General features: G+C 41.9%; 1 protein-coding gene across 3 annotated transcripts in view; it reads left to right on the forward strand.

Annotated features, from left to right (window-relative positions):
* The window catches only part of rab11fip4a (RAB11 family interacting protein 4 (class II) a), a 115,292-nt gene that overhangs the window by 42,940 nt on the left and 52,962 nt on the right, over positions 1–19,390 (forward strand). The window contains exon 1 of one of the 3 annotated variants that reach the window (XM_017713753.2): positions 18,051–18,399. The exons of the other annotated variants lie outside the window; for them this stretch is intronic. Coding sequence (XP_017569242.1) covers positions 18,361–18,399 — 39 coding nt within the window. The 5' untranslated portion in view covers positions 18,051–18,360. Of the gene's footprint in view, positions 1–18,050; positions 18,400–19,390 lie in introns of those variants that run through there. 3 annotated transcript variants of the gene reach the window in all.

A 19,390-nucleotide genomic window follows, 5' to 3' on the forward strand; every position in this document is an offset into this window, starting at 1 on the left:
GTTAATCAGATATTTCAGTTCCCCAGTAAAGCCTGGGGTGTGGCGATTCTGATTCGTAAAACTGTCCATTCAGACATATTTCAACTGTGTGTGACCCAAATGGCAGATATATCTTGGTAACAGGTCTTATTAATTAATTTTACATTACACTTTTGAACGTATATGGCCCAAATTTTGATGACCCTGACTTTTCACCAAACTATTTAACTTGTTCCCTAGTCTCTCTGATACGCATCTGGTTGTAGGTGGTGACTTCAACTGCGTGCTTGATAATGTTTTGGATAGATCGGACCAGGCGAATAAGTTACCTTCGGCTGCTTCCAAGGTTTTACACAACCTGGCGGTTTCCATGAATCTAGTTGATATATGGAATTATCTTCAATTGAGATTATTCATTCTTCTCGAAAAGACACACTTCTTTCTCAAGAATGGATTATTTCTTAATAGATTCCAATTTGATATCGAATGTAATTTCCTCCAAAGATCATAATATTTTGATTTACGATGATGCTCCTGTCTCATTGGTTCTTAATCTTAACCATAAGCAGCAGCAGTATAGATGGCGATTTCACCCTTCTGATTCATCATTTGATCAGCTTATATCCTCTAAAATGGCTGAACTTTTGGAATTTAATGACAATGGAGAAGTAACAGACTCCACTTTGTGGGAAACTTTTAAGGCTGTAATCAGGGGACATATAATTTCTTTTGAAACCTCAAGGAAAAAAGAAAAACAAAAAAGGCTTCTGGAAATTGAAAAGTAGCTAACACAATTGGAAAAAATTGGCCACTGACCCACTCACCTCACCGCAAAACATTCTCAAACTGAAATATGAATATAACAGCATTCTATCTGACCAATAAGTGACCAGTTGTTCAAATTAAGACAAAACTATTTTAAATTTGGGGATAAGCCCCAGAAACAACTTGCCAGACAGCTGAGGGATTTGCAAGCCAGCAGGGCTATACACCAAATCAAATCAAAAACTGGAGAGATGCTCACTGATCCTAAGGGTATAAATGAGCACTTCAGGGAATACTACCAACAAGTATATACATCAAAAGCAAAAAGAAACACCTCCGACTGGATGGCACATCTAGATCTTCCTAAATTGAGCAGAGCAGCTAGAGAAGAGATAGACACTGATATCACCAGACAGGAGGTTTTGGATGCTATAAAATCATTTCCCAGTGGTAAGAGTGCTGGCCCAGATGGCTATGGCATAGAATTGTATAAAGAATATTCAGAACAGTTTGCTCCCCTACTGTTGAGAATGTTTACTCACTCATTTGAAGACCAGAGATTCCCAAGTTCTTTATATGAGGCCAATATCTCATTGATATTAAAAGAGGGTAGAGATGAGACAGATCCATTGTCTTTCCGCCCTATTGCTTTGCTGAACACAGATATGAAGATTTTTACTAAATTTTTAGCAAACAGATTGAATAAATACATCGCCACCATTATCCACACTGATCAGACTGGGTTTATTCCTGGTAGATTTTCCTTTTTTAATGTTAGAACACTAATGAACATAATGTATCATAATTACTATAAGGACCATGAAGTAGCTGCACTTTGTTTGGACGTGGAGAAAGAATTTGATCAGCTGGAGTGGCAATGTGGGGAGTGTTGGAGGAATTTGGATTTGGCTCACGAATTACTTAATGGATTAAAACGTTATATGTCCACCCTACCGCTTGCATTTTAACTAATCAAGATAGGTCGATTCTTTTTCGTCACATAGAGGGACACGCCAGGGCTGCCCTCTTAGCCCGCTATTGTTCGCAATCGCGATCGAGCCTCTTGCTATTAGTATCAGGCAACACCCTGCTCTCAATTCCATACATCTTGGGGAGGTGGATCATCATCTTTCTCTGTATGCAGATGATTTGGTCATTTTTATGTCTCAACCTGTGCAGTCTATTCCCATTTTATTAGATCTTTTAAAGTCTTTTGGTGAAGTTTCTGGTTATACAGTTAACTGGCAGATGAGTCAATTTATACCTCTAGGTGGAGAACGGGATGTTAACTTTCTGAATAACCTCCCATTCAAAACTATGGATAAACTAAAATATCTTGGAGTAGTTCTGCCAAAACATCATAAGCTAATCTTCAAATTGAATTTTCTTCTAAAGGTAGAAGAGCTTAAAGAGAACATAGAGAGGTGGCGGATTCTCCCCCTCTCTATGATAGGCCGTGTTAATGCGATCAAAATGCTCACCCTGCCAAGATTCATATATCTCTTTCAAAACCTCCCCATTTTTCTCACTTTTCTCATTTTTCCATAATCATTCCCTTTATTTGGAATTTCAAAGCTCACAGAATATCAAAAACTCATCTATATAAATCAAGAGAGCTTTCTGCGCTACTATTTGGGCGGCAATTCTAAGGGCTATAGTCTACTGGCAGGATGATTATACAATGGAGGTTTCAAAAGATACTCCTGCTTGGGTTGCCATTGAAAAGAGAACCGTCATAAATAGTTCACTTACAGCACTCCTTTTTTCAGTACCTGGTCTGCCTGCAAACACAAAGCTGCATAACAGAATAATTTGCATAGTTTGAAAATTTGGCAGCAAATTAGGAAGAACTGTGGACTGTTAGACACCACCATCCATGCTCCAGTTTACCGTAATCATGCCTTTCCTCCAACCTCTCAGATGCAACATTTGATAGCTGGAGGCAAAAAGGCATTGTTGCAAAAAAAGATTTATACATTAACAGTTTGCTGCTTTCACCCAATTAAAAGAAAGGTTCTCTATTCCATCAACACATTGTTTTAGGTATTTACAAATCAGGAACTATGTCTGCCAGAGTATACCAAACTTTGAGCATATCCCTGAGGGAAAAAGGTGCTATTTTGTTGGGCCCACCAGACTCAAAAAATTTGATTTCCAATTCTGTTGAGATATTTTCTGAATATACTAATTTTGACACACAATCTATTAAGACGGCATGAGAGGAGGAATTGGGGGTACAGATCAATGATACTGTTTGGAGGGAGAGTCTCAGAAGAATTCAATCTTGCTCTGTGAATGAGTGAATCAGTCAGACATCAGTTAATTCAATTCAAAGGAACGCAAAGGCTTCATTATTCAAAAACTAAGGTACATAGAATATACCTTACTGTTTCTGCCTTATGTGATCTGTAAGTCTGCTGAGGGCTCTCTTGCCCACCTTTTCTGGACATGTCCAAATCTGTATCATTTTTGGAGTGAAATATTCATGTGGTTTTCTGAAATGTATGAGACTGAATTTAAACCTGATCCCAACATAGCACTGTTTGGATGTTCCCTGTCCCTACTGAACCAAAGCCTCTCTGTACAGAAGACCCTTATGTATGGAGTGGTAATTGCTAAGATGCTGATCTTAAGACTGTGGAAATCAGAAACTGTGCCTACTTTTACGGATTGGCTGTCAGAACTCACAGGTGTATTACACGTGGAGAGACTCAGATATGGCTTATTGAACAAACTTAAGGTTTTCTTTGAAATTTGGCAGCCATTTCTGAACCAACTGGCCCAGGATGATGGAGACTGACGGTTAACCTAGTTCAGTTTATTCTACTCACCTTGTTTGTATGTATCTATGATGAGATATGTACTAGCGATGTAATGGTATTATCATTGTAATGTATACCTAGCTCCGTTTTTGTTTGCTTGTTTGTTGGTCTGTCTTTTCTTATTTCGCTTTCTTGGGACTTATATCTATTGTATGTCTTATACCCCTTTTGTAAAAATTGAATAAATATACAATTAAAAAAAACAACTCTTCATTAAAGAATTTCCTTCGGGATCAATAAAGTATCTATCTATCTATCTATCTATCTATCTATCTATCTATCTATCTATCTATCTGTCTGTCTGTCTGTCTGTCTGTCTGTCTATCTATCTATCTATCTATCTATCTATCTATCTTAAAGTCTTTATGATCTGTGTTTATCACTGAGGGTCTCGCTCAGATGTGCAGCGTCACTCTGATTTCTGTGTGTGAGTGTCATCTGTCTGTCAGGAGTTTGGAGACACTGTTGTTTAATCACTGTATTAAGGTGGAATCAGGTTTATTTGTAGGAAATACTTGTTGACATCATCACTGACAGTGAACACCATCTGTCTGAAACACTGTGGACTCCAGAGCTTCTTCTGAAATGAAAGGTGTTGATTAGAGCTGCACCGATAAATCAGCATGCCGATATTATCAGCTGATAGTAGCTGATTGCTGATAAATTGTTATCAGTGTTTATAGCGGCCAATTTAAAAAACAGGTGAGAGAGGGAAGACGGTTGCCGTCATGGTCACTTTATAATTCTTGTATGAAATGCATCACTTAACTTTTAATATCTCAGGCTTATTAACACACTAAGGCCTATTATTCAGTAACTACAGGGACTTCAATCAAACTGGCTATTCTTAGGTTATAGAAGTGTGTAATAAAGCTTTGCGCCTGCTGACGGGCTCTGGCCTTGTAAAGGGGTAAGCTTTTGGAACTTTGCTGTGAGGATTTATTTGCATTCACCCACAAGATCATTAGTGCGGTAAAGTTAAAGTTAATTGAAAAAAGAGCACAATGAAATAAATGCTCTACTCTGTAACAAAGTATGAAAGGATTGAGTTAAATTATTACTATTTACTATCATTTAACTGAGTAACAAAGCTGAAAAATATTGAAAATTTGACCGGAGGGCGTCACGCTGTCCTCAGCGCTTTAACACAGACAGTGTGTATCTGTACACCTCTGAGCTCATTCAGCGTGTGTGTGTGTGTGTGTGTGTGTGTGTGTGTGTGTGTTTGTGTGTGCGCTAAAGCTGATGACGTTTAATCAGTGTGTGTCATCTCCTCTGCGCTGGACCTGATTGAGAACAGTTCACAGTGTAATAGGATAAGACAGAGGCTTAGATTAGCGTTTTTACTGCTGCCCTCATTAACCCACACATACAGGACAGGACAGGCCAATCTAATACTGACCACATGGACCCTTCGGGGTTTATCTTATCATTCAGGCTCAGACTGACCTCAACTGGACACAGGTGGAGCGGACAGTCAGACTAAGGGGTGCCACGATGCCAGGATGTTGACTTTGATACCAGTTCTGAGTGTAGTATCACAGTACTGGGTGAACTACAAGAGAGCTGTTTCTGATAAAGTGGCCAGTGGTTGCAGGGGTTGCAGGGGTTTTTATACAGAGAGAGAGAGAGAGAGAGAGAGAGAAATTGAGACATATGTCATTAGAGTGAGTGGTAGAGATAGAGGGATGTGTTTGGGATCTATTTTTTATCCTCCTTTTATCACAGTGTAATGAAACTGAAATAAATGCAGCTGAGCTTTTACTGAGAGAGCAAATGATCTGTGTCTGAGCTAAACTGGGAGAAAATACTGTGTCCTTCACTGACATTCAGAGAGAGAGAGAGACAGAGAGAGAGAGGGGGGGGGGGGGACAAAGAAAGTGAAGAGAGAGACAGAAAAATGGAAGAGAGGATAGTGAGAGGGAAAAAGAAGGAGGGAGGGAAAAGAAAGATGAGACAGGAGAGAGAGGGCAGAGAAAAGAAGGAAGAGAAGGAGGAAAAAAGAAAATAAAGGGGAGAGTCAAGAAGAGAGGGAAGAAAGAAAATTGAGAGAAGAGTGAAAAGAAAGGTCAAAAATGAAAGATAGAAAAGAAAGAAGAGAGTAAGAGAGAGAAGAAACAGAATAAAGATAAGAGAGCTGGAGGTCTGTGTGTGTGTGGGTGTTGATGTTAATGGACAGAGCAGTAAATATCAGACAAATACACACACACCATCACACTGCTCTCTCTGTCTGTATCTCTCTGTTTCTCTCTCTCTGTCTGTCTGTCTCTCTGTTTCTGTCTGTCTCTCTCTCTGTCTGTCTCTCTCTCTGTTCTCTCTGTCTGTCTCTCTCTCTCTGTTTCTCTCTGTCTGTCTGTCTCTCTCTCTGTCTGTCTCTCTCTCTGTTTCTCTCTGTCTGTCTCTCTCTCTGTCTCTCTCTCTCTGTTTCTCTCTGTCTGTCTGTCTCTTTCTCTGTCTGTCTCTCTCTCTCTGTTTCTCTCTGTCTCTCTCTGTCTATCTCTGTCTCTGTTTCTCTCTCTCTGTCTGTCTCTCTCTCTGTCTGTCTCTCTCTGTTTCTCTCTGTCTGTCTGTCTCTCTCTCTTTTTCTCTCTGTCTGTCTGTCTGTCTCTCTCTGTCTCTCCCTCTCTCTCTGTGTCTCTCTCCCTCTCTGTCTGTCTCTCCCTCTCTTTCTCTCTGTCTCTCTCTCTGTGTCTGTCTCCCCCTCTCTCCCTCTCTGTCTGTCTGTCTCTCTCTGTCTGTCCCTCCCTCTCTGTCTGTCTCTCTCTGTCTCTCTCTCTGTCTGTCCCTTTCTCTCTCACTCAGTCTGTCCCCCCTCACTCTGTCTCTGTCTGTCTCTCCCTCTCTCTATGTCTCTGACTCTCTGTCTATCTTCCTCTCTGTTTGTCTGTCTCTCTGTCTCTGTGTCTCTCTCTCTCTGTCTCTGTCTGTCTCTCTCTCTGTCTCTCTCTCTGTCTCTCCCTCTGTCTATGTCTCTCTCTCTGCTTGTCTCTCCGTCTCTCTGTCTCTGTTTCTCTCTCTGCCCCCTCTGTCTGTCTGTCTGTCTCTCTCTCTCTCTCCCTCTCTGTCTGTCTGTCTCTCTCTGTCTGTCCCTCCCTCTCTGTCTGTCTCTCTCTGTCTCTCTCTCTGTCTGTCCCTTTCTCTCTCACTCAGTCTGTCCCCCTGTCTGTCCCTTTCTCTCTCACTCAGTCTGTCCCCCCTCACTCTGTCTCTGTCTGTCTCTCCCTCTCTCTATGTCTCTGACTCTCTGTCTATCTTCCTCTCTGTTTGTCTGTCTCTCTGTCTCTGTGTCTCTCTCTCTCTGTCTCTGTCTGTCTCTCTCTCTGTCTCTCTCTCTGTCTCTCCCTCTGTCTATGTCTCTCTCTCTGCTTGTCTCTCCGTCTCTCTGTCTCTGTTTCTCTCTCTGCCCCCTCTGTCTGTCTGTCTGTCTCTCTCTCTCTCTCTCTCTCTCTCTCTCTCTCTCTCTCTCTCTCTCTCTATGTCTCCCTCTCTGTCTCTCTGTCTATCTCTCCCTCTCTCTATGTTTCTCTAACTCTCTCTGTCTGTCTCTCTGCCCCCTCTCTCTGTCTGTCTGTCTGCCTCTCCCTCTCTCTGTCTCTGTTTCTCTCTCTGCCCCCTCTCTCTGCCTGTCTGTCTGTCTGTCTGTCTGTCTGTCTCTCTCTCTCTCTCTCTCTCTCTCTCTCTCTATGTCTCTCTCTCTGTCTCTCTGTCTATCTCTCCCTCTCTCTATGTCTCTCTATCTCTCTCTCTCTGTCTCTCTGTCTATCTCTTCTTCTCTCTATGTGTCTCTCTTTGCTCTCTCTCTCTCTCTCTCTCTCTCTCTCTCTCTTTCTTGGTGGTGTCCCTCTCTGTAGCTCCATCTTTCTCTTAGGTCACTCAGCTCTGAGGTCCATAAAGGACTCATACCCTGAAAACTGACCGTCCACTCTGTCTTAGAGTAACTCAGCTGTGTGTTGTATGTAAACACCATTAAAGCTTGTCATTCCCCTGCACCCTCCCCCCGTCCATACAGTCCAACTGAACAGCCCGTTTAGAATTCACTGTTTTTATGAAGGTGAAAAGTCCCTTTAAGGGGCTGCGTGCGGGGCTGTGTGTTGCGCAGGTCTGAGTGGATCAGAGACAGCAGTGCTGCTGGAGATGTTGAACAGGATTGAGTTTACTGGATTGAGAATAGTCCACCAACCAAAAATATCCAGCCAACAGCATCATGTGGGCAGTGTCCTGTGACCACTGATGAAGGAATAGAGGATGACCTACACAAACTGTGTGGCAGCAGATGAGTTTCGTCTCTGACTTTACATCTACAAGGTGGACCCACAAGGTAGTAATGTCTAATTGAGTGGACAGTGAGTGAGAATGATCCACCACCCGAATAGCACCTGCTCTGTGAGGGTCCATGGGTGTCCTGACCACTGAAGAATAGGGTAAAAGGGGGCTAACAAAGTATCAGAGAAACAGATGGAATACAGTCTGTAACTGTAGAACTACAAAGTGAAACTATACAGTCAGTGGAGCTGAAAAGATGGACAGTGAGTGTAGAAATGGTGGAGTTAATGTTACAGCTGATCAATATTCCGAGCAGGATGCAGGTTTGTTCCATATTTATTCCAGAGCAGAACAAAGTCAAAACATGTATCAACAGAAAATATCGGGTGAGTATGATGATGGAAAAATCCTGCACTGAGATGTTTGTTATTACAGTGCAGGTGTGGCTCGACTACAGGCACTTCCTGTTATTACGGTCATCTGTCTCTCTTTCTTTCTCTCTCTCGGTGTGTATGCCTCTCTCTCTGTCTGTCTCTCTTTCTCTATTGCTTGCTCTCTCATGCAGAAACAAATAATGAAAATAAAGAATCCAATAATGTAAATAAAGAAATAAATAAACTGACTAATACCCACTGCCCTGAAGCTCAAGATGCTCAATGATGACATCAAAGACCCAAACAGCTGCTGGAGATGAGAGAGGGAGAGAGGGAGAGTGACAGGAGAGCGAGAGAGAGACAGGAGAGAGAGAGAGAGAGAGACAGGAGAGAGAGAGAGAGAGAATGAAGGACTGCAGGAAGGAGCAAGAAAAGGCCCTGCAGTTTGAGCTCTGTGTGAATACAGATGAGTGAAGTTGCATTTCTCTGTAGTCACACAACAGACAAGAATCTCCCACAATCCTCTCTGCAGTGTTTCCCTGAAGAGAGGAGCTTCACAGAAGGAGAATATTCATGATGAATGGAAACTAATAAAATAGTGATTCGCTGAAAAATCCTAGCTGAAAAATGATATTCAGGGAACATTGGGGTGAAAACTGAAACTGGAATTCAGGATACGTTGGGCCAAAAACTGAAAATGAAATTCAGTACACATTGCGCCAAAAACTGAAACTTGAATTCAGGACACATCTGGCCAGAAATTGAAAGTGAAATCCAGGACACTTTGGGCCAAAATTCAGGACACGTGGACATAAACTGGAAACCAGAATTTCTGGAAACCAGAATTTGCTGGGCCAGAAACTGAAACCAGAATCCATTGGGCCGAAAACTGAAAGCGGAATTTGGGACGCTTTGGGCCTAAAACTGAAAATGAAATTCAGACACGTTGGGCCTAAAACTGGAAACTGCAATTTGCTGGGCCAAAAACTGAAACCGGAATTTGTTGCGCCGAAAACTGAAATCGGAATTTAGGGCACATTGGGCCGAAAACTGAAAACAAAATTCAGGACATGTTGTGCTGAAAACAGAAACTGAAATTCGGGACATGTTGGGCCAAAAACTGAAAATGACATTCAGGACACATTGGGCCGAGAACTGAAACTGGAATTTAGGACACGTTGGGCCAAAAACTGAAACTGGAATTTAGGACCTGTTAGGCCGAAATCTGAAACCAGAATTCAGGACATGTTAGGCCAAGACCTGAAACTGGAATTCAGGGCACAAAAAATACTAGATCTACGGTATTCAAGCGTGATCATTTATAAATAGACCAATTAATTTCACAAGGTAAATATTGAAAGTCTCTTAAGGGAAATACTAACATTCTAGCTAATGACATTACAGCGATATTCAGCATTTAATCTAACTTTGGTAAACAGACTGAAAAAATGACTAATGATTGTATTATCATTCATAATCTGGAAATGGCCCTCCTCTGTCGCAGTTGTGTGTACATTCCTAAACAGACTGCTCATCTTCAAGGCAGCCGTGTCCTCAGGAGCTGATGTTTCCTGGACTGTCTCCCTTACCTGAATGGGGCATTAAGATGATTTGTGGTCTTTTATTGCTGCTAATTTTAGGCTTTTCATCCCAGCAAATAAACTATTAGTTTTCTTATTGGCCCCTAAAGTGTGTTAACATACATACAGAACAGAACATCGTCTGGCTTGATAACCAATCACAGGGCAGGGTCTGCTTTTCTCTGCTTCTCATTAACTTCTTAAAATTTCAGGCTTATTACATACTAAACCTTATTATTTAGTAACTATGGGGACTGTAATGCAAATTTGAGCTGTTCTTAGGGTGTAATAGACCTTTTTGACTGCTGGTGTGCCCTGCGCCATTTAAGGTATTAAAAAAAGTGTTTTTGACCTTTGCTTTTTTGGCCTGTTCCTCCTTCTGGGAGGTACCTTTTCATAACCGAATGTTTTAAAGCAGAACAGTAAAATAAAAGCCTGGAGGCAAGAAGGGGTGTGTGGAGCCAGTACAGCTTAGAACATATCATTTCAGTGGATTATGGTTCAGTTATGTTCCCTGATTAAAGTTACTGAGATGGAGCCTTGAGGATTCCACCGTGGTGATGAGAGGGGCACTGACCCATTGACAGTTTAGCACCTTTATTTCTGAGAGTGTACGCTTTTATGAGAGTTTATGTTTTTGTTGACCGTGGCTGGTAGGTTGAGCAAATTCACTCCCTACACAAAATCACCCCCATTTGGCGGGTGGCGGACGCAAATATCCAAACCTGGTGTGTGTGTTGGTCAATGCTGGGTGTGCAGACCTGCCAACCTTTAAGCATTTTGCATTGCAGGTACACATTTTGACCTCTGGCATGAAGTGCACTGGCATGATTTGCCACTCTAAGTTATGCAAAAAGCTGGGAATGGGGATTTCCTAGAGATGACAAATGAGTAATGTCCAAAATGAACAGGATAATATGGAGCATTTGAGCAAAATCATAGTTTATTAATGCTTAAACATTTTTAATGTAAAAGAATTCATTCATTTGCTGAACCATGAACAGCATAAACGTTTCAACATGTTCACATGTTAGATTTTAAGAGCTCAGTAGCAGTAATTATAACCAATCAGCGCTCAGTAGCAGTAATGATAACCGATCAGCCCTCAGTAGCAGTAATGATAACCAATCAGCGCTCAGTAGCTATAATTATAACCAGTCAGCGTTCAGTAGCAGTAATGATAACCGATCAGCCCTCAGTAGCAGTAATGATAAATCAATCAGCGCTCAGTAGCTGTAATTATAACCAGTCAGCGCTCAGTAGCAGTAATGATAACCGATCAGCCCTCAGTAGCAGTAATGATAACCGATCAGCCCTCAGTAGCAGTACTGATAACCAGTCAGGACTCAGTAGCAGTAATGATAACCGATCAGCCCTCAGTAGCAGTAATGATAACCAGTCAGGACTCAGTAGCAGTAACGATAACCGATCAGCCCTCAGTAGCAGTAATGATAACCAGTCAGGACTCAGTAGCAGTAACGATAACCGATCAGCCCTCAGTAGCAGTAATGATAACCAGTCAGGACTCAGTAGCAGTATTGATAACCAGTCAGGACTCAGTAGCAGTAATAATAACGATCAGCCCTCAGTAGAAGTAATGATAACCGATCAGCCCTCAGTAGCATTAATGATAACCGATCAGCACTCAGTAGGAGTACTGGAAGTTTTTCCCACACAGAGGGGGGGTTAAGTTCTGGGAGAGGTTATGTGTCAACTTATTTTCGCTTTCCGAATATGGGTGCATTTCATTATTCATCATCTTTGGCTGAACTCTCATGATTTAGGCAGGATAATGTGGTCAGAATTGTGGAAGAGCTATCGAGCACCAAATGTGCAAAACTCGACCAGGAATATAAATTCTTTTTTGAGCAGTTTTTTTCTGATTATGAAGGTAAATCTTTAGCTGGTTTACAGTGTTGTAGGTATCTAGCTACTTTACTTAATGTCACAAACAGGATGATTTATGTTCGTTTCTGCATTCTTCAGATTTAGAGATCTTCAAGTATGTGTCTGTTTAAGTAGGAAGTAAACTGTGTCTAACATGAATCATTGTGTTAAATTATATCCTTCTCAGTGTCCAATGTTGTAGATAGGGAGATCCGTGTAAGGGCTCAGATCTCCCTGTCGAGAATAGCGAGGAACCACACGGACTAGTGGTCCAAAAATTTCAAAGAAGTTCGAAGGAATTGAACCAGTTCATTGTTACAACACTGCAGTTCACCAACCCATCACGAACCATTAGATTTACTGCTTTATAAGCTAATTCACTGTTAGGTTTATATGTATTACATATAGCCATGCATCTTTCCAGTAACCACCTGCCATCACCTGGTCACAGAAGTTCTTTGCTGCCAGTCTCAAGGGTCTTGTACACACATCATGATTTTGGTCCATAACTGAATACCCACGCAGACATGGGGAGAACATGAAAACTCAGGATATATGACTGCTCATATGTAGTACAAAGCTAAAGGAAAATAAATAAAGGTGTAGAAATTAAAATGGGAGCTGACTACAGTGGTGGTTTTTTAAATTTTAGGGGTATATTTTAATAACAGCATTTCACACACAATGTAAGTAGTGGTTGCCTCTTATATAGGCTATATATATATATATATACATAATATGTATCTCACAAAAGTGAATACACCCCTCACATTTCTGCAAATATTTATTAGATCTTTTCATGGGACAACAATATAGAAGTGAAACGTGGATACAACAAAGTAGTCAGTGTTCAGCTTGTATAGCAGTACAGATTTACTGTCCTCTGAAAAGAACTCAACACACAGCCATTAATGTCTAAATAGCTGGCAACACAAGTGAGTCCACCTCACAGTGAACATGTCCAAATTGTGCCCAATTGTGTCGTTGTCCCTCCCTGGTGTCATGTGACTCGTTAAACTTACAAGGTTTCAAGTGTGAATGGAGAGCAGGGCTGTTAATTTTGGTGTTTTAGGTACAATTTGCTCACACTGGCTGCTGGATATTCAACATGGTACCTCAGGGCAAAGAACTCTCTGATGATGTAAGAAATATAATTGTTGCTCTCCACAAAGATGGCCTAGGCTATAAGAAGATTGCTAACACCCTGAAACTGAGCTATAGCACAGTGGCCAAGGTCATACAGAGGCTTTCCAGGACAGGTTCCACTCAGAACAGGCCTCGCCAGGATTGACCAAAGTAGAGTCCACATGTTCAGCATCATATCCAGAGGTTAGCTTCAAAAAATAAAAGCATGAGTACTGGCAGCATTGCTGCAGAGGTCGAAGAAGTGGGAGGTCAGCCTGTCAGTGCTCGGACCATACATCGCACAATGCATCAACCTGGTCTGCATGGCCGTCGTCCCAGAAGCCTCTTCTGAAGCTGACACACAAGAAAGCACAGAAACAGTTTGCTGAAGACAAGCAGTCCAAGAACATGGATTACTGGAAACATGTCCTGTGGTCTGACGAGATAAACTTGTTTGGCTCAGATGGTGTCCAGCATGTGTGGTGGCACCCTGTTGAGGAGTACCAAGACAACTGTCTCTTGCATACAGTCAAGCATGGTGGTGGTAGCATCATGGTCTGGAGCTGCATGAGTGCTGCTGGCACTCTGGAGCTGCGGTTCATTGAGGGAAACATGAATTCCAACATGTACTGCGACATTCTGAAGCACAGCATGATCCCCTCCCTTCGGAAACTGCGCTGCATGGCAGTTTTCCAACACAATAATGATCCCAAACACACCTCCAAGTTAACAATTGTCTTGTTAAAGGTAAAGGTGATGGACTGGCCAAGTATGTCTCCAGACATAAACCCAATTGAGCACCTGTGGGAGGCCACAAGCGGAAGGAGGAAGAGCGCAAGGTGACTAACATCCACCAACTCAGTGATTTCATCATGGAGCAGTGGAAGAGGATTCCAGTAGCAACCTGTGCAGCTCTGGTGAATTCTATGCCCAAGAGGGTTAAGCCAGTGCTAGATAATAATGGTGGCCACACAAAATATTGACAGTTTGAGCCCAACTTGGATATCTTCACTGTGAGGTGGACTCACTTGTGGTGCCAGCTATTTAGACATTAATGGCTGTGTGTTGAATTCTTTTCAGAGGACAGTAAATCTGTACTGCTATACAAGCTGAACACTGACTACTTTAAGGTATATTCAAGTTTCTATTTCTATAGTGCTGTCCCATGACAAGATATACTGTGAGATACTGTATGTGTGTGTGTGTGTGTGTGTATATATATATATATATATATATATATATATATATATATATAATGCTTGTTCTTCCTCCCTTATCCCTGGCTTATCCTGCTCCACCACTCCTTCCTCTTCATTAGTAGAGTCTCTGAGGTAGGCCCTCACTCTGCTATATCTATGCTATATCTTTTGTTCATGGTACTGTGCCCCTTTTTAGCCACGTTTTTCCCTTCAGTGTAACATAGATGTCCGACAGTTTGAAATGAGCGCGATTAACCATTTCTTTCTGAGCTCATCATCAGATGGAAATGAATGAAAACAAAAACAGATAAGATTTTACACATAACTTCCCAAAAAGGAAATGTTGCCCCCGGAAATGAGAGAAAGGCTCGTGCTAACCAATCAGCACTCAGTAGCAGTAATGTTAGTGTTCTAATGCCCAAAACCTGTTTGCTTAAGAGAAAGGAAACAAACAGGTGAGTTTGCTTTGCTTTTTTTAGTGAAATATATCCTGCTACTTTCTAAAATTAAAGGAAAGTTCTAGGTGGGTGATTAGAAACTATTTTAACATTTCGTTTTTAGCTGTTGAGCTCCTTTTACTCCCATTCATTGAGGACTCACTCATGGGCGCCCTCTGCTTAGCAGTCCTGTTTATCACACTTTAGGTCAGTTTGACCCTTTTTTACACCAGTAACTTTAGCTGTCTGGCTGACTAACTTGATTATTTTTATTGTGTGTTTATGTTGCAGCTGTGTGTGTATAGTCGGTTGCTAGGCAATAGACATGACGGCAGATTATCAATTTTGATCAAGTAGGTTAAGATTTCCTAACTGGAGATAAGATGATGTAAGATAAGATTCCTAGATTAAGATCAGATTTACTTCTGTAATACGGATTTGTGAAAATCTTATCTTATTTTATCTTAAGATAAAAATATCTGTAATGCGGCCCCAGATATTTAAGATGCCAAAGTAACGTTTAGTTGTGTGTGTCGCAGGTTATCCATCCATCCATTTCCAAGCCGCTTCTCCGTCAGGGTCACGGGGGGGGGGGGGGTTGGTGCTGGAGCCTATCCCAGCAGTCATTGGGAAGGCAGGATACACCCTGGACAGGCCACCAGTCCATCACAGATAGACAGTCACACCTAGGGGCAATTTAGCATGTCCAATTGGCCTGACTGCATGTCTTTGGACAGTGGGAGAAAAGCGGAGAACCCAGAGGAAACCCACGCAGACACGGGGAGAACATGCAAACTCCACACAGAGAGAACCTGGTCACCCGGCCGGGGAATCGAACCCAGGCCCTCCTCACTATGAGGCAACAGCGCTACCCACCGCGCCACCGTGCCGCAGGTTATCAAGCTTGACTTTTTTTTTTTACAGTGATGTATTCATAATTATCATTCCAGCTAAACCTGTAACCGTAATAAGAAGAGCAGATCACAGCAGGATGAAAAAAGCGAGTGCATGTGCTGCAGAAATAATGTTGCGTAGAAATTTACTGTGAGGTGTGTGTGTGCATGTTTGTAAGCCTTAGGCCTGAAATGTACTTCATGAAAGAATGTGAATGCAGACACTTCGAACTATGCAGACAGGTTTCATACATAGTAGTGTTCCAAAAAGTGTCACGATGCATTTCATAACGCAAAGCAAGCACAAGCGTGATCTGAGTGTTTCAGCACAGGGCGCTATAACAACAGCCAAGCCTGTCCAAGTGATTTTGTACTGCCAGTGTGCTTCTCAACTGCCACAGCAGACAAGCAGTCGAGTCTCATCCAAAGATGGTTTATGTAAACAGGGAACATCACCGCCTTTCCTCTCTGGTTTGTCCTCTAGCGCCCCCTTCAGTACTGAGTTTTTTAATCACCACAGCAACATAAGAGTGCACAGTGAGTTTGTACACAAGGACCGAGCGTTTGGAAATGTGTTGGACAAGTGCGGTCATTTGCATTGATTGTCCTGGTGTTGAGTCTGTTTCTTGCCTTACAGCTAAAATAAACCAAATGTCAGGTGAGGTGGACACTGACATGGTCAGTGAGCAGCAGATCCTGCTGAATAAGTCTGATGATATGGTGGCAAGTGAAGAGATGACTGTGTGCTTAGCGAAGTGTTTTTTTTGCTGTTGTTGGTTTTAAAGTGTTCCACTCTTGTGCTAAGCGAGGTTGGCAGGTGTGGGTGTGGTGCTCGGTCCGGCCTGCGTTGGTGTGAGTGTGACTGTGCTGATCTCCTGGGAGAGCTGGGAAAGTGGGGCAGCATTGATTCAGCGCAGGAGGAGAGTCTCTCTAGCGTAACACAATGATATCATACTGACTGAGCCTGGAAGCAGTGAGCAGAAGTGCTGCACGATACTGCGTATTTTTATCATTATTGTATATGAGTTTCTGTAATAAATGCATCATTAGAGCGGTGATGACAGAACAGATCTAATTACCTCATACACCATCCATCATTGATAATATCTGATTACATCGCTCGGTCGCCCAGGCCTAGTACAAAAGGTGCTATGCAGATAAAGTTGCCTTGCCTTCATATCACTAGATCAGGGGTCGGCAACATGCAAATCTGAAGCTGCATATGGCTCTTTTACTGCGCTGTTGTGGCTCCACAGCAGAGTCATATTTGTAGGTAATAATAAAAATAATTTACTAATTCACCAAAGCGATGCAGACAGCCTGGCTAATAGCTGACGAAACAGCAAAGAGAGAGATTTAAGACGAACATTGATAATTTAGAGACAAACGGACTTATTTGTGTTTGTAATCACTCCAGCTGGTTTCCTGATACATTTAATCTGCAATGAGAAACTGACTAACATGAAAAAGTCACGAGGCTGAAGTCAGTTTCTTGTTCACCAGCCTGTTGTTCGAATTCTCCCATTCCATCTTAAATGGTGCAACAGGTACATTCACACCTCAGGCACCATTTAAGGTGGAACATGAAAATTCAAATAAGAAGTCAGCAAATGAGAAGCAACTTCAGCCTCATAAAAAGTCAGTTTTACAAGAAACTGTTCTACTTCTGTGGAAAAGTTTCCTGCCAGAGATGCGAGAAAAGCAGCTATAGCTGAACTAAAGCTTAAAGCAGAGCAAAGTAAGTCTGTGTATTCATTTATATGATTATTTTTTAGTCTACACTACATTTACTCTCTTCGCTCCCATATTTTCAACACTAACAAAACAGTGCTCAGCGCACAACCAGTTCCGTCTGAATGTTCTACTGCGTTTTGTCGGGGGTGAACACAGCGCATGCTTTTATTGGTGACTACAAATAATGCTGGGCTTTTTTGAGGAGAGGTTAGGAAATGGTTAAACAAACACACTCACATACAAAAAACACTACACTCTTAAAAAGAAGGTCATTCAAGGGTTCTTCAGTAGACTATGGTTCTATATAAAGTCATGAACACTCAAAGAACTATTTGCATGCTTAAATGGTTCTTCGCATGCAGATTGATGGAGAATGTGTTGTATGTGGCTCTGTATAGCATTGTAAAGGGTTCTGCTGTTGTTTACGATGTCAAACCATTTTCATGAAGGTTTTACCTAGAACCATATACAACACATTCTCCATAAATCTGAAGAATTGTTTCACCATGCAAAGAACCATTTAGGCATGCAAATGGTTCTATGAATGATCATGGTTCTTTATAGAGCCACTGTCTTTACTAAAGAACCCTTTTCTGTTAATTTTGTTGGTATTTATTCTAATATTAGTGTTTTTCTCAGTAAAATGTACAAAGTTTTGCCTGATTAAATAGCTTTTTTTCATTCTTGAGATTTTCAGAACAGGTTAATAATGTTCTGTATTTTTATTGGTATCATCTGATCACCTGGTCATCTTGGTTTATTAATTTTTTTATTTGTAGGTTGTGGTTCAGCTGTGTCAGCGTGTGTGAGTGGAGTGTGATCACCCTTCGTTTATGCCTGTGTGTGTGTGGTGCGGTTCACACACTCCGATGTCATTGCTAGGGGACGGCCCAGCTGAATAGTTGCCTAGCAACACCAGAGAGAGAGAGAGAGAGAGAGAGAGAGAGAATGAGAGGGAGAGGGGGAGAGTGGGAGTGGCCAGAAGCCCGACAACTGTTGCCAGACCATTGGCGTCGGTGTGTGTTGATGTGTGTGCGTGAGTGAGTGTGTGTTGCAGCGTGCGAGCCGAGCCGAGCCACGGCGCGCGTGTGTGAGAGCGTGCGACTGGAGCAGGTGTGTAATGTGAGTGATAGTGTTGTGCTGTGGTCAGCTGCCGTCCGCCGGACTATAATCTTGTTTTGTGTGTGTGTGTGTGTGTGTGTGTATGTATGTTGGATGTGACCTGTTGGATTATAATCTGACCTTTCGGACTTTAATCTGACCCACTGGACCGTGGAGGAGAAGGTGGCCACAACGTCCTGGATGTCGGCGGCCGACGGACTGTCCATTCTGACCAGTGGGGTAAGCGATAGAGAGAGAGACATAGAGAGAGGCTTGAGAGAGAGAGAGAGCATGCGTGTGTGTGTGTGTGTGTGTGTGGGTGCTGCAGACAAGTGAGCTCCATTGTTACAGTCCCCTGTGTGTGTTTGTGTGTGTGTGTGTGTACTGACACATTTTTATAGCTGATTTTTTGACTCCAGTGACCTTGAGTTTATGAAAAGATCTATTCTAATAAAGCATTGGTATTATTATTGGAGGTATTATTATTATTATTAGTAGTAGAAGTAATATTAGTAGTAATTAACTGATCCAACTTTTTTCTCTCCTGATACTGATACCTGAACTGATACAGGTGTCTTAACTCAGGATGTGAGCCACTACTGAATACTGATCTGATACCAGTTCTGATATCTGAAATCATGATGTGTGCTGATACTGAATCCTGATCCGATATTGGTTCTGACAATTTGAGTACTGATCTGATACAGGTTCTGACAATTTGAATAGTATTCTGATGCTTATTTTGATAACTGAATTCAAAGTGGATATGGCGTACTGATCCAATACCAGTTCTGATATCTGAAATCAGGGTGTTGGCTGATACTGAGTACTGATCTGATACCAGTTCTGAAATCTGAAATCAGGGTGTGGGTTGATACCGAGTACAGATCTGATACTGATTCTGACAGTTTGAGTACTGATCTCATACTGATTCTGACAATGTGAGTAGTGATTCGATACTTATTTTGACGACTGCATTTGAAGTATCAATCAATACAAAGTACTGATCTGATACCAATTCTGATACATGAAAGGCCATGGGTCACGTGCTCTGTGAGGATCCATGGGGGTTCTGACCACTGAAGAACAGTTTAAAAGGGAGCTAACAAAGTATGCAGAGAAACAGATGGACTACAGTCTGTAACTGTAGAACTACGAAGTGCACCTATATAGTAAGTGGAGCTGATAAAATGGACACTGAGCGTAGATATAAGGATGCCTGTTATGCCTG

This window comes from Pygocentrus nattereri, chromosome 14 (genome assembly GCF_015220715.1).
Source record: "Pygocentrus nattereri isolate fPygNat1 chromosome 14, fPygNat1.pri, whole genome shotgun sequence".
Lineage (NCBI taxonomy): Eukaryota > Metazoa > Chordata > Actinopteri > Characiformes > Serrasalmidae > Pygocentrus > Pygocentrus nattereri.